Source organism: Ixodes scapularis, unplaced genomic scaffold, assembly GCF_016920785.2.
Source record: "Ixodes scapularis isolate PalLabHiFi unplaced genomic scaffold, ASM1692078v2 PGA_scaffold6__148_contigs__length_123643588, whole genome shotgun sequence".
Taxonomy (NCBI): domain Eukaryota; kingdom Metazoa; phylum Arthropoda; class Arachnida; order Ixodida; family Ixodidae; genus Ixodes; species Ixodes scapularis.
The window spans coordinates 52,892,870-52,908,608 of NW_024609881.1; the positions used below are offsets into that span (position 1 = coordinate 52,892,870).

Here is a 15,739-nt window from a genome sequence, read left to right on the forward strand (position 1 = left end):
TGACGTATATTCCTCTTCTTCTAGAAAATCTCCGTCGTGCGACGGAGATTTACTAAAGGTTGAGTTTGACGCTGTTAGTGTAAGACTGTGACGACCTCAAGCTTCCTACATGCTTTTTGCAGGCGCCATCAAACTTGTCGTACGACGCCATCTCCTTTTCTTGCCGGAGCGATAGGGTAATCCTCGCCTCCCGGCGGAGTACGGGGATGATCAACAACTAAATTGAAGTGGCACACTCGACCTCGAAGCCCAGTGGGGTTTTCTTCTTTCTGTGGAAGAAATCTCCGTCGTGTGAATACGCCATTTGAGGCTTGGGAAAATCGGTCCTCGCGTGCAATGCTGCACAAAACTAACTAGGATCTTGCGAAGATTTAGAGTCGCATTCCCCGAACTTGCCTTATTTACACGCCACCATTGTTCAGAAAAAAATGTTGCCTCTCATTTGGTGACATTAGGCAGATAACTTGACACGCTGGGTTGTAATAAAAAAAAAAACAACGACTCGGCGGGGTTTTTTTTTCTTTTTTTTTTGTTTAACGAAAAAACAAATGTTGCTTTGCCGAATGCTTATTTTCTCTTCAAATCTAGCGCTAGAGGTCCGAACCAGATGCCAAAACAGTGTTGCCAGATGGGGAAAAAATCGAAGTCAGCAGATGGACCCCCTACTAATCAGTAGGTCACCCAAACATTCAGCAGATACTACGAAATAAGCTTCTTGAAACTCTCGACCCCCCTTAAAAGACAATATAAGATAAAAATAATATATTTATAAACACACAAAGAATAAGCTTTTTTTTGTTTTGCTTGCTGCGTGTTTTCTTTTTTTTTTTTTTAATTCGCACTTTCCATTGGCTAAATTCATATTACATCCCTTGCAGAAAGCGAAATTAGTACTTTCCCACGCTGTATTACATTTTCGTATATACTTTTTTTCGGAAATTAAAAACAGCGCGGAAAGACGAGGACCAGACAAAGAAGTGACACGGACGTAGCGCTGACTTACAACTGAGTTTATTGAACGCAAACTCGCAATATTTATTTGCGGTGTACTTTTTTTTTTTTTTTAAGGCGTGGAAGGGGTGCGGTTGCCGCTATCTGAAGAGTCGCGGCTCATTATTGTACGCTGACGAAACCAGGCAATACGAAAGCCGTATCGGTTTCGTAAGTACGCGCGTACGCGGCTGCGTTGGCGGTGCACGGCTTTGGGTGGATAGCTTAATAAATCGAGGCATGCGTAGATGCATATGTATTGTTTTGTTTTTTTATAATATTACATGCGTTTGCTGACTAATATGAGAGCCGGCGCTTCAAACTGCCTAATATTATGGCCTTAAATTATGGTTTTCTATCTTTTAAAGACGTCAGGAGATTTTTTTTTTATCCAGGAGTCAGCAGACAGCATGCAAAATAAGTAGATCTACTGAGGAGTCAGTAGGCCTGACAGCACTGTGCCAAAGTCTCAGCACTGATCGTTGTTTTATTTAATAATTATACGATATTTTCTTAAACTTAAATGAAAAAAAAAAAAAATCAGCTGACAGACCTCTCGAATACATGTTTGGGCTTCAGTAATCGAAAACTGACGAAAATGGCCCCTTTTTCTCAATGAAATTTTCAGAAAATCACTTAGAACTTCTGAATAAGATAACGGTTACTGCTGGAAATTGGAGATCTGAATCGGATCATTCCAGCTAGACTTGAACGAAGAAAAAACGTTCGGCAATGCATAGCTAATATTTTGGTGGTGTAAACAAGCGACTATTTGGTGGGCAGTAATGATAAACGAGCGCACGCCGGAACGATGCACATCCAGATCGAAACGGGCAGGGGCGGGAATTGAACCCACAATCCCTGGGTTAGGCGAAAGATGGTGTGCGCTTGCTGATTCGGCCACCGATCCCAAGCCCCCCGCTGCATAGCCCGTCCCACTTTTCCCAAATAAAAGAGAAAAAAAAATAGGCTAGCAGTTGTGCTGCGTGCCCTGACTAGAACGTATCATCTACAGCTGAGACACCAGACGTCCAGTAAGGTTGACTAGCCTTTTGGCTGTATAAACACACATACAACACAATTATTATACTCTAGCCACTCAAATTTCAATACCGCTTCTCTATTACGGTTATTTGTATTGGTGGCGTTCCTGTCGCTCGAGAGTTTCTGCGTTATTATTGCCTAACTAAATCCTCCAGAAGAGCTGTAGAGAAAAGGAAACTTGACTGTCGCGTTCTTGGCGCACGCAGCGCTTGCATGGGTCAATCTGATTTCCACGTTGGCGGCTCATGTAATTGGTCACAAAGTGATTTGTTAGTGTTTTAACACGGTATTTGTTTTAAAATAAACCTGTTGGAGTTTATAAAATGCTGCATTCTTTTATCACTGAAAACTTTAGCTTGCCAGAGCAGAACTAAAAGGGGATATACGAAATAGCTTGATGATGTTGTAATACTGAACACGGTTAGTTGAAGATCGATGTTGTGTCTCAGTTTCTCAGTATTTCCTTGGCTGTGCGGTCTGTCAGTGGGCGTCATGTCGTACATTTCTGGTTTCATTGGACTTCACTCCCATTCCGACCATCTGGCTACGACGCCCGAAACGAGCATTCGACCGGTGTGCGTCGCACCCTCAACCGTCCACATATCAAAAGTGGTCGCGAAGTGGCACCAAATACTATCACATGAGCCCGAGTGGCATGCTGTCGTATGTCGCAAGCGTTGTAGTTTTTGGTAGAAGCTCCGGCAAAGAGTAGGAGCAAACGCGAGTGTCGCTTTCGTCGCGGCTAACGAAGCTTTCGTGGACAGTCGCGCTGCAGAGCGACCTGCATGAGAACAGGCGTCTGTCATTTTGACTTTCGCTGCAGTACCACCGCCAGGATTGCGCGGAAGGCAACACCATCACATTTGAATGACGTCATCAGGCAGAAATCGAGGGACCGCATCTAAAAACTGGGCAGGCACACCCGCCTGTAGACGCATTCCACATACCAGAATCAAACCTGGACGGAAGACCTCGTCATTGAGCTTTCCTTTCTAGAGGACATTATTAATTGTGTTTTTGTCACAAAGTCGTCATAGGATTACCAGATCTGAAGCCGTATTGTTTAGCGGGTTAAGTATATTCTCCACCGCATCGTTTCCATGCCAATGCGTACGACTCAAGGTTAGTAAATTTTTCTTTTTATATATACCCCTATTGGCAAAAGCATCAATCGGTCAAAAGCTATAAGTTCAGGTAACACAAATTGTCTTTTTTCTTCTATCTCTCCGCGCAGGGGGCACCTGTGAAAGCAGGTGTTTGGTGAGTGGCGTCACCACGGACCCCGAGCCATGCGGGTTCGCCCGCCCACGTCTGGCTGTGCGTGGCTGTCCCGTGTCTGGGGAAAAGGGCATCCTGGTGGTTGAGCCGAGCCCGGGGTAGGTATGGACCCTTCGGGGCCCCCGGGCGAGGCAATACACCACTTCGGCCCCCGCTTGTCATAGACGGGAGTCCTGGTAAGGCCCGGCCAGGATGATTCAGTCTAGTCGCCACTCCTTCTACTATCCCCTCCCTTCTTTCACCTTTGTCTTCTCCTTCTTTTCACTCTTCTCATTTCTCTTCTTTCCCTTTCAACTCCTTTGGCGGCAAGGGCTAACCTTGGGTGGTGACAGATACTCTCGTCCAGATCCACACTTGGTTATAGTTTCTGGGTAGCGCTAATAGAGTAATGCTTCCAGCAAAGCCATATTTGTCATGGGGTGTTACCTATTCCCTCGTTGGGCTCCGTGGTGGGCGGCGCACCACAGATTCCGAAAAACCTTTGCCTTTTTATGGCGCCCCTCTCTTCTCAACCCCGAGCAGAGCGACCCCCCAAAAAGGGTTCGCCCCGCTCCCCTTACTTTTGAAAAAGCTAATGAACCTGAAAAATATCCTCGATTACTTGTAGTACACTCCGCAAGTGACACTGTGCATTTGTCAAAGGTTTCTCCCTTTGTGATTGCAAAGCATCTAGAACAAGTGGTTAGAAAATGTTACAAGGCAAAAAAGCTTGCTGGAGACCTCCTTGTTGAGGTAGAAAACAAGCCACAGAGCACAGCACTCTTGAAGATGACAAGCCTGGGAGACTACCCGGTTACTGTCACCCCCCACCGTACCCTGAATACTGTTCGCGGTGTCATCTCAGAAGATGACCTTCTCGAATGCAGTGAAGACGAGATACTCGAAGGTCTTCGCAAGAGTGCTGTCGTTGCTGTTCGACGAATCACCTTAAAACGTGACGGACGAGAAAAACCAACCCGCCATCTGATACTCACATTTGAGCTCCATGCCGTTCCATCCACCGTGAAGGCAGGGTACTTGAACTGTAGAGTCCGCCCTTCATCCCAAATCCTCAGCGGTGTATCCGCTGCCAACGTTTCGGACATGGTTCCCGAAACTGCCGCGGCCGAGAAACGTGTGGAAAGTGCGGTGGTACTGACCATGTAGCAGACATCTGCGAAATTGAAGTCAAATGTGTGAACTGTAGCGGAGCCTACCCTGCTTTCTCTCGCTCCTGTCCAAAATGGAAAGAGGAAAAAGATGTCCTCACTTTTAAAGTAAAACATAACCTTAGCTACCAAGCAGCCAAAGAACAGCTTGCCTTTCAGGCAAGGGGTTCTTATGCCCAGGCAGTGTTGAGGGGACCCCCAGTGTCTACGGCATCTGTGGAGACACAGACTTCTTCGGAAGACATGTCCTCTCCACATGGGTCCCCTTCCGAACCTCTGAAGGTGACGCACACTCAGTCACCTGCATGTTCTAAGGGTGCTGTACCCTCCAAGGAGGGTACCACTCCCTCCACGGCACCAGAGGTGCCATCAGCGGCCCTAGCTGGCCCTTCTGGCAGGGGTCGAGGGCTCTCTCCTCGTGCTTCCTGCAGCCACCTGAAGCCCAGGCGGAGAGAACAACCTCCTCCTCCGCCCAAGGGCCCAACGCTCTCGCCGGATGAAAAAAATGGACGAGAGCCTACCGCTCTCTGAAGACGACCAGTCTCTCCCTGAAACAGAGTCTCTTCCTCTGGTCTCCTCTGAGGTTGTAGGACGACCAAAGGACTCTTCTAAGAAAAAAACAATCCCACGTGTTGAGGCACCAAAAGCCCCGTAAATTTATGTTCTAGCTTTCTCTGGTATATATATATATATATATATATATATATATATATATATATTGATCTGACTTCCTTTTAATATATCAATGTCCGTGTTTCTTCAGTGGAACTGTAGAGGCCTCCTTCCTAACTATGATGATGTGAGCCAGCTACAAGACGATCACGGCCCCATTGCATTTTGCTTGCAGGAAACACATCTAAAAGCGAGCCACACTAATATATTAAAGCACTTCCAGGTGTTTCGCAAGGACCGATTACAGGCCGTTCATTCATCTGGAGGCGTTGCAGTTGTAGTGCAACGCTCAACCCCATGTAGCGAAGTGACTCTGCAGACTTCGCTGGAGGCTGTGGCAGCCCGCATTTTGTTAGATCGTTTAATTACAGTTTGTTCCTTATATATACCCCCCAGTTATCAGCTAAAGATTGAAGAGCTTGAAGACCTTGTTAGCCAGCTCCCACCACCTTTTCTGCTTTTGGGAGATTTTAATGCGCACAATCCTTTGTGGGGGAGTGGCAGACGAGATCCCAGAGGGGCTCTCATTGAACGCTTTCTTCTTTCCTCGGGATTGTGCCTAGTTAACACAAATGAAGCCACATATTTTAGTTCAACAACTCACACTTTCACTTCCATTGACCTATCTATTTGTCACCCATCATTATTCTCATTGTTTTCATGGAAGGTCATCCCGAATCCTCACGGAAGTGACCACTTTCCTATCATTTTAGAATTTAACCATCTTCCCATGACAGTCCCTACGCGCTCTCCTCGATGGAAATTTGAAAACGCCGACTGGTCAACTTTCAAAGAATCGTCTCTTTTGGCATGCACATCACTTGACGATCTCGATATCGATAGAGCCACTGAACATATCACTCACCACATTTTACAGGCTGCCATTCTTTCCATCCCCATGACGTCCTCGCATCTACCCAGGAGACCTAAGCCCTGGTGGAACAAAGATTGCCGTTTGGCCAAAAAAGAACAAAATCGAGCTTGGGGTATTTTTAGGCGCTACCCTACAGCAGACAATCTTATTGAATTTAAAAGAAAAAGGGCCCAGGCGAGGTGGATTCGAAGACAAGCAAAGAAAAAAGTTATAGAGGGTACACTTCCTCAATTAACAGCACTATACCTGCGAAGGAAGTCTGGGATCGCATACATAAAATTGACGGCTCATACCGGGCATTCACTGTCCCACTCCTGAGTCGAAATGGAGTGTGTCCTACAAATCTTGAGGAACAGGCCAACATCCTTGGCGAGCATTTCGAGTATGTCTCCAGTTCCCAACATTATACTCAGACGTTTCAGCGACACAAGATAAATGCAGAAAAAAAAGCTGTTAACACATCAGGTGGCGCGCACGAACCCTATAATACTCTATTTACATTATATGAGCTTCAAATGGCACTTCTTTGTCCCTAACAAACTGCCCCTGGACCAGATGGTATTCATTATAAAATGCTTGAACATCTTCATCCATCCACTATGGAGCTACTTTTGTACCTTTTTAATAGAGTTTGGCTCGAGGGCTGCTTTCCATCCTCTTGGAAGATTGCTATCGTTGTACCAGTGCTTAAGCCCGGAAAAGATCCCTCTTGTGCGTCTAGCTTCAGACCAATAGCTCTAACTAGCTGTCTTTCCAAGACACTAAAAAGGATGATTAACAAGAGACTGATGTTTTTCCTAGAACGAAACAACTGCCTTGATAAGTTCCAGTGTGGCTTTCGTTCAGCACGGTCCACTGTCGATCATCTCGTCCGCTTTGAGACCTTCGTACGTGAGGCGTTTGTCAACAGGCAACAGTGTCTCTCCATCTTCTTTGATTTGGAGAAGGCATACGACACAGTTTGGCGTTACGGCATACTGAAGGATTTGTTCGATCTTGGTTTCCGTGGCCGAATGTTGAGTGCTATACAGAGTTACCTGCAGCAGCGTACTTTCCGCGTGAGGCTGGGAAAAACTCTCTCTAAGGAATTTTTACAGGAAAATGGAGTCCCTCAGGGGGGTGTGCTGAGTGTCACTCTTTTTATCGTCAAACTTAATTCCCTTGGCCGTGCAATTCCTCCTTCGGTACAGTATTCTTTATATGTTGATGATCTCCAGATCTCCGTTTCATCCTGTTATTCCTCAATTTGTGAACGTCGCGTCCAACTTGCCGTCAATAATTTGGTCAGATGGGCCGATACAAATGGTTTTAAATTTTCTCCCGAAAAAACAGCTTGTGTCAACTTTTCTGGTCGACGTGGTGCTCTTCAGGAACCGTCTTTGAACATGCATGGTTCTCCTATTGTTGTGAAAAATGAGCACAAGTTTTTGGGCCTTGTGTTCGATTCCAAGTTGACTTTCGTTCCACACATTAAGAGCTTAAAACTCAAGTGCCTTAAATCTCTAAACATCCTTAAGGTCTTGTCACATGCATCATGGGGCTCTGACCGACTGTGTCTGCTGCGTATCTATCACTCAGTCATTCGCTCCCAGATTGATTATGGTTGTATTGTCTATAACTCTGCTCGGGCATCAGTTCTAAAGATGTTAGATCCTATTCATCATCAAGGACTGCGACTGGCTACTGGTGCATTTCGTACCTCCCCAGTGCTTAGCCTTTACGCGGAAGTAAACGAATTTTCCCTTGAGTATAGGAGGTTTTCCCTGGGTTTTATGTGCTCTGTCAGGGTTCGTTCGGTCGCGGAGCACCCCGTTCGAGATAATATTGAGACGATCAAGTTCCGACGGACATTTGAAAACAAACCTTCCACAGTTCCCCCTTTTTCTATGAGGAATAATACTGCAGCACAATCCGTTGGGATGGATGCAAAGCCTCAGTTAGTCCAATACCCTCCAGATATAGCTCCATGGAAAAACTGCCAGATACATTGCGACCTTACACTGAACAAGTATAACAAAAAGAATGTTCCACAGGAAGTCATAAGGCAGGACTTTTTGGAGCTTCAGACCAAATATCATGAGTATGCCAGTTTTTATACAGACGGGACAAAAAAAGACTCCGTAGTAGGCTGTGCTATGGTGGGACCATCGGTAAATCAGGTGAGGAGAATAAATTCAAAAGCCTCTATACTAACAGCAGAGCTTTATGGTTTGTTGTTAGCTGTTGATTACATAATCAAAAAACGCCTTTCTCACGCTGTAATCTACACCGACTCTTTAAGCTCTCTGAAGGCTGTCGCATCAATGAACCGTGTAAAAAACCCACTGGTTTCCGAGTTAAAGTACAATATTATCCTGGCTGCAACGAAAAATTTTGACATAGTCTTATGCTGGGTTCCTAGCCATGTAGGCATTCCTGGAAATGAAGCAGCTGATAGTGCAGCCAGCTCTGCTAATGATAGAGAAATTGACACACACCAAATACCCTACAAAGATTACCACAATTCTCTGAAACGTTGCGTCAAAGCAAAGTGGCAGCTGCAGTGGAACGGCGAAACCGGCAACAAACTTCATGCAATCAAACCTCTTCTAGGCGAGTGGGAGAGCGCCCGACATCGGGAGCGCTTTTATGAAGTCGTACTGTGTAGGTTACGAATCGGTCATACTCGTCTCACACATGGACACCTCTTGAGCGGGGAGGATGCCCCTGAATGTGTGCACTGTAACCTACCTCTAAGTATTATGCACATACTCATTGAATGCCCTATGTATGACAAATGCCGATATAAACGCTACTCACTGCTTTATAAAGAACACATTCCACTACACCTTGCCCTACTACTAGGTGACGAACCGCTCATTCCATACAGTTGTGTTTTTAATTTCCTCACAGATATCGGCCTTCTACACCGACTGTGATTTCACTTTCTATCCTAAATTCATTGTCATATTGTTTACACTTATACACATTCATGTTCATGATTTTATCATATATTTCGCTACTATAGCTCTTTCCTCTTCTTAAACCCGAATTGCAATAGTCTAAGCTTGGCGCAATATAGCCTTAGTTGCTGATGCGCCATAAACCCCAATCAATCAATCAATCAATCAATCAATCAATCTTCTATCTCTACAAGTGCTGGGAGCTCACTGAGCTTGCTTGGGCCTAAGTCGAACACACATGGCTGATGTCGCAGCTATAAACGACGTGTCACCTAGAGTAAGAGGAATGGCACTCCATTCTTAAGATATTTCGTGGGCGCCGCAATTTTGTTGCTTTCTGAATAGCCGGTGCCATTTTGTTGCTTTATAAATAACCAGCAACTTCCTGAACTTTACACACGGTGCGAGGCGCCTGAAGCAATGTCGTCTTGCTCTGTTGTGGATTGTTTTGAAACTTCCTGAAACGAAAAAGCGTTAACACGAAAAAAATTCAAATAACTGGCAAAAGGTAATTTTGTATCAAGAATATGGCTGATGTGCTTGTTTAGTGATTCTAGATTGAACCAAACTTGTTAGAAAGACCGTATTTGGGTTTCCGTTTTCTAAAGAGCTGCGTCAACTTACAAAACCGTGTGAAGAAACACGCCCACTTCTTTCGAACAAACATATTTTAACGCAGCTGTGATTAGAGAATTGAGAGGCAGCGAAATTAAGTGAACGCCAGCAGTGTTGCAGTTACCGGGTGCGCAGCTCTGCGTCGTTTTATATTATTTTTGCTTTTAAATTTTTTCTGTAGCTGATTTTCGTGTGTCATTTACTGTGCTAGCCCTAGGATGATAAATGAGTCAAATGCGTTCTTTTCAACAAAAAAAAAGAAAAGGACACGACACATGAATGCTTAGGTGTAGGAATGCGCAGAATATTCCTACAAGCAGCGCGCCCCGCTCTTCTGCCGTGCGACATGGCTGAAAGCTTAGCGTAGAGCATGTGAAGAGCGGGAATTTCCAGCTCCTCCTAATGCTGTGTCGACGTTGTAGTCGGAATCATTGTCGACGAGATAGCTGAAGCTTATACTTCAGCTCAGATTTCAGTACAGTCACACTTCGCCAAAAACGGTAGGCATTTGAAACGAACCTGGCGGATCTCATTTATATCGTTTTTATGTTGTCGATTAGATACTGCTGGTAATAATCCTAGAATTCGTATGCATATTAAAAAAAATGCTAGAATGCCCGGGCTAACATATATTCAACACTGCTGCAGCGGTGCAGTGCTGCGAGAGGATGTGGCTTCTTATTGCGTCTCATTCGCTTTCGTTGCACGCGGAGCATCGCGAAAGCTACACTCTAAAAAAAAGGGTGTACACGGGTACTCCCTTCAGGGGAGTCAAGCGATGTCTCAGAAATAACTCCCCGGGCGAGTCATGTTATCCCCCTAAATCGGAGAGCTATAGTACACCCCGTTTTGCAGGGGTCATTTGGCTCCTTATCTGAATCCCCTTGTGCTCATCTGACACCCCTCACTAAGGGTGCTGCTTAATTCGTTAAGTAACACCTAGGGAGTCAAGTTATCCCACTAAACAGGGGTGTTGTCTGGCACTCCTTATAACTCCCGGGGGTTCACGTGACCCGTCTTTTTATCGGTGTTGTTTAATGCTCCTTTCAACTCCCAGGTATTCACATGACTCCCAATTTTGTGGGAGATATATTGCGCCCTTTACTACTCCTAGGAACTCGCAAGACTCCCCAGTCCAGTGCGGCTTCGCAACACCATGGGAGCTGCAAAACTCTTATAAATTGAGGATTCCTTTAACTCCCCTGGATACTTAATAGACACGCTCGTACAACGGTGCTCACAAGCACCCTTTGCAACCCCCTGAGATTCAGAGGACTCTCGTCCCATAAGGGGTTCCTTGGCACCATTTTCAAGTACCGGAGAGTTCAATGACTTCGCTTTTTTTCGGTGTTTGTTGATGCTAGCATTACAAAACAGGGGGTCAGATGAAACTTTTTGGGGGAAGCCTTTTTGGGAAGCAAATGCCCCAAACAACAGCTCACATTTCTTTGAAGCTGGCTCTGCTACAAGATTTCTTAGTAAAGAAGGGGTGCGTTCCAAGGCACCAGTTAATGCTCTCGGTATTTGCATCGCTGAAAGGAAGATGCACAAAATAGGTAATTATGGTTGAAATCTTTATTATGACAACATATATAAAAAATTACAAAAGCGTTTATTTGAGGTTGTAGGAGGTCATTTTCAACAGTTGATTTGTGTTGGCTCCTCTGGCCTTCACCGACAAGTGGGTTCAAAGCCAGGTTCCAAATGTCGTTTGGCTCGACACTTCCCTCCGCGTCGACGAACAAACCTAGATCCTTATCTTTGACCTGAAACAATAAAACGCGGTTATAAGCATTTCACAAAATAAGTCACTACTATCTTTCCAGCACTTCTGAACATTTAAGAACTACGTGCTGCAGGCTATTTGAAGTATACGATTAGCAAACGGAAGCTTGCACATCAAAGTCATAACTATACTAGGGTGTGCTTCCGCTCCCTAGCCTTGTACTGCGCTTATGCAATATGTTTTAAACAAATATTTCATAGGGCGACATCAGGTTTTTACACAATTTCAGATTAAACTTTGGTTTCATACACTGGTTCTAAAATAAAAGTAGCTAGCAATTAGCAACAGTTTTTTTTTTATTACTATGTGTTCAAGATCTAGTCCGCCTTGCCCTTTACTTGCCCCTCTGTCTCCATCGCGTCATGTCGCGGTCATGTTTCTTCAAAATTGTTTTAAATCGTTTAATGAATTTCTCACCTACCTCTCGTAGTCTCATACAAAACCCCGCAGATCAGCGCAAAAGCCTTCTCCGCTGTGACGTCGTCGTTACGTGCACATTCCGTATCACAACGCGGCGGAACTGATAAGTTTTGCCCTCGCTCGCAGCTGTTACCAGCTCCGCTCCGTTGTCATGAGGAATGTCGTGCAAAACGACAGCTCTTGCGCTGATATTCGCGGTTTTGTAAGCGTGCACTGCGGGATTGAGTTAGGAGGATTGAGTGCTAAATTAAAAGATGGATATATCGGAACACAGGCCGGCTTCAAGTTCCCAATATAAACTTATACCTTAATTACACTGATTCATAAATGTGTTATTATTTTTTGTTAATTAGAAAATTAACAGTTACGGTTAAACTTGCACATAGTGTCCGCCAAGGAGTATAACCTAGCTAGATTTCAAAACCTATTTTCAGTTTCTGTCCTAAACTTTTTTTAATCTGTAAAATTTAATTTTAAACACTTTGAATACAGGTTGTACATTAGCTTATCTGAAATTTTAAACTTTTTTAGCATTGTTTGGCTGCGGTAACGTGTTCAACATGCGCAAAGGGAAATATAAGCTTCGGTAAAGCTGTACTTAGAAAGAGCTCTTTCGCGTTTTGCTTTTGTTTACCGTTTGCCATAAAATGACGTTGGCCTCGTCAAACCATCAACTGTCAGTCATTTGTTCACGCCCTTAGCGCCTGTATTTGAACAAACAGTCGAAAATAAAATTAATAAATTAATGAATGCATGAATGAAAAAAGAAAAACCTTATGGACGACGTCTCTGGGCATAATAGTGAAACTGTAGAGATTTTGAAGTTAAATAGTAAACCCATAAAACTGCGCTGCTTTATTTTGAACGAGTCTACCCTACCTCACTTTAAGTCAGAATTGAATAGCCGGATATCTTGTTATCTGAACCTAATAATTTTGGTTCCAAAGCAGGACGAAGTCGTTCGGCGAAACGGGACGCGATCGCCGGATGTAAAGTTTCGTATCGCGTTGCTGACTTCTTTACTTTCTACTACTGTGTTGATATAATCAAATCGCACGTTAATTGCAAAATAGTTGGCAATTCATAACTGACCAAGTTTAATTAACGCCTCTATAAGATTATTTAATTAGACAAAATTGGGAAAAATGTTAACTAAAAATATTTCTTGCCTGTTTTATTAATAAACGCAGAGGAAGGCAAACTTAAGGAAACAATTACTATGTTTATCATGCATAATTCTAAATATTAGCAATGTTACTTCGTCAGTTGGTGGAAGCAGAGCGTGCGTGGCATAGACCTCTACCATTTTTTTTTTTTTTTTGCGGGTGATTAGGACTTTAAGTACGCTCTCGATTCAACGTACGACCGATCGACAGACCCAGCAGTCATTTTGACATAACTTGGCTATGGCCCCTTTGGTGGGTTTCTGAGAAAAGCGCGAACAAAACTCAAAACTAAGCATAAGCAAACTGCTGACCGTTAAACGAAGTTTTCAGAGACAGGATATGAAATATAGTAACTTGCCTGAATGAGCAGCCCCTCGTTCACGAGGTCCTTGAACGGTGACGCTAGAAGCGCGTGGTGAACATCGCTCTCCTTGCGCATATCTTCTACTATGATCTTCTTAGTTGAAGTTGTATAGGTTACAAAGCAAGTAGCTGTTTCGCTCATCGTGTCATACATACAGCACTGTCCAGGCGTATCCGCACACATGCAAAGAACTTGGCATGTGCGTTGGTTCAGTTCAAATGTATTTCAAAACGTTTACTAAGGCTTAACACACTGGCCGCGATGGAGAGGGCCAACCGGTCTACCCATCCAAATTATCCCCGTATACGTCCGGTAGGGGGACGCGGTTGACATTGCACGCCGTGGAGTCCGTCGTCCAGATGGCAGCAATTACCGACAAGCTGGGATTCGCCCTTGTGGCGCGTGTCGAATTGGCAGCGTCTCTCTCTTTTGTGTTCCTTGAGACGGGCGATTCTTCGTCTACCCGTCTCACCGATTTAAGTGGCGTCGAGTCTCCTCTCCACAACTTACTTTGTGCACTACCTTACTTCGGGAATCCGGAGGGGAGCCCTCCCGATGTCCGGACATTTTTGCTCGTGAAGGCCTCGGGGTCTCGGCGCTGTTTCCCCTGAATTCCGACCGTAATCACTTACTGCTGGGACGGAAAGGTTGAAACAGGAGCTACCTAAATATTTCGTCTATGTTTGAAAAGTTCGTGAGCTGCTGTAGAATTTCAATTTCAACTGATGCTAAGAGCTAATTTCCCATACGTCGGGACTTTGATCTCTTCCGGTTGACCATTGCTGAAAAATGAACAGGGATTGTATTGTGGATAATAAAAATGGTTTTTGTGAGAGGTAAAAGGTTACGCCCTATATAAGAAATAGTAATAATCTAATTATATATCTGTTGTGGGTACGAGTTAAGAACTTATTCAAAAAGACGGGATTTCGATTTTAAATAAATCAAAGGGGGACATTGGGAACTGACCCTTCCACAGAATGGTCGAAAGGTTTCTAGGAGCCGGCGACAAGTCACAAAAAGTGTGACAAGTGATCGGGCAGTCATTGAATGAGGTTGTTTATTTTTCTATTTCGTTGAAGCAGCCAGCAAGCGCCTCAAAGCCGCCTCTGTGGGATTAGCGTGGCTGTCACAATCCTGGAAAAACTACACATTGGTAAAGATTAACCTTATTGATCGCGTCTTTTTAATAGACAAGTAGATACACTAATCAGTGAGTTGGTTTGCGAAACAATTTATTAATTGTTCTGATTCGGTGTTGTACACGTTCCTCAAAAGAAGGAACGAAAGCTCGTTCCTTCCGACTTTTGGAACGCGTTCCCGTTACAAGTTCCATTTGTAAAAAAGAAACTCGTTCCCGTTACATTAAAAAAATTGAACGTATCGTTACATATACGTTACATTTGTATTTTGATGATTACCACATCTATTTAGATCGAGGAAAGTGTTTTTTTTTCTTATCTATCCCATTAAATAGGAGCAAACGAATCTGAATGCCGTGATGGAAGGGCACCAGGAGAAGAAAACAAGAGGAAGCAGGGTTTCGTTCGTTGATATATTCACCTTTAAAAATATCAGCTTTTAGTCATATTCATCTTTGTGGTGGGCGATTCAGACTAGCCAAATGTGCTGTTACCCCACACTGCCACGACCGTTTTCAGCAGCCTCACAAGTTTCAATCTAACGAAGTCCCTTGTTCGAACTTAACAACAGTTTTTTCTCGACGTTGCTGTTCACGCAGGACGAGCAAGTGAAGAAAAGAGTAGGGCTTTTCGAAGGTCAGTCTTGAAAAATACAAGTCCCTCTTCGTAAAGGTTGGATTCGTTGTTCAGTTTAAAGCTGGGGACAAAAGGAACAATGAAGAAAGGTTACTTTTGTGTATATTTTAAGTGACAAATGTTCGGGATACAAGGGTGTGTTCGATGTCATGGTAACCGGTTATTTTGTTGGAACTGTATGTCTTTTTGTGGAAGTTCAATGATGAATGTGGTCGGCCTTAGGTTTCTGGGTGTATGAGGATTCGTGGAAGCAAAGAAAGTAACCGAGTTTGACACTTGCCTGTTGCTGTGGCTTTTCCTTCGACTAAAAGTTTTGCTTTTTGTACCAAGGTCTCGGGCACCTAGAAAAGTATCAATGTCCACTAGCTCTCCTCCACCCGACTGTTAAAAAGCGAGGACCACACAAATTAAACCCTAAGATAAGTAACCAAAAAGTAAACGAGATCCCGGTCTCTTCTTTGGAATGAAATGAAAATTACCCCACTGGACAAAAAAAAAAAAAGGAACGCCGTTCTTTTCTTAGCTTTTGTAAAAGTGTAACGAGTTCCAGTTCCACCGATGCAAGATGCGGCGGCGGCGTTCCTTCGTTCCTCCTAAAAGGAACGCGTTCCAGGAACACCGTTCTTTGGAACGCCGTTCCGTACAACACTGCTCTGATTATG

General features: G+C 44.2%; 1 protein-coding gene across 1 annotated transcript; it reads right to left on the reverse strand.

The window, feature by feature from the left end:
- Positions 1-11,071: 11,071 nt before the first annotated feature.
- Positions 11,072-13,563, reverse strand: LOC120843144. Its single transcript, XM_042294764.1, has 3 exons — positions 13,294-13,563; positions 11,168-11,329; positions 11,072-11,095 (listed from the first exon to the last, which is right to left on the reverse strand). The coding sequence occupies exons 1-3, from the start codon at positions 13,480-13,482 to the stop codon at positions 11,072-11,074; spliced, it is 375 nt and encodes a 124-aa protein (XP_042150698.1). The 5' UTR covers positions 13,483-13,563.
- Between the last annotated feature and the right edge of the window lie 2,176 nt (positions 13,564-15,739).

Coding starts and splice junctions, on each gene's coding strand:
- LOC120843144 (XM_042294764.1), bottom strand. CDS start 13,482: ATGTGTGCGGATACGCCTGGACAGTGCTGTATGTATGACACGATGAGC. Junction 11,330..13,293: donor ACGAGGGGCTGCTCATTCAG/GCAAGTTACTAT, acceptor TTATTGTTTCAG/GTCAAAGATAAGGATCTAGG. Junction 11,096..11,167: donor AACCTCAAATAAACGCTTTT/GTAATTTTTTAT, acceptor TCTTCCTTTCAG/CGATGCAAATACCGAGAGCA.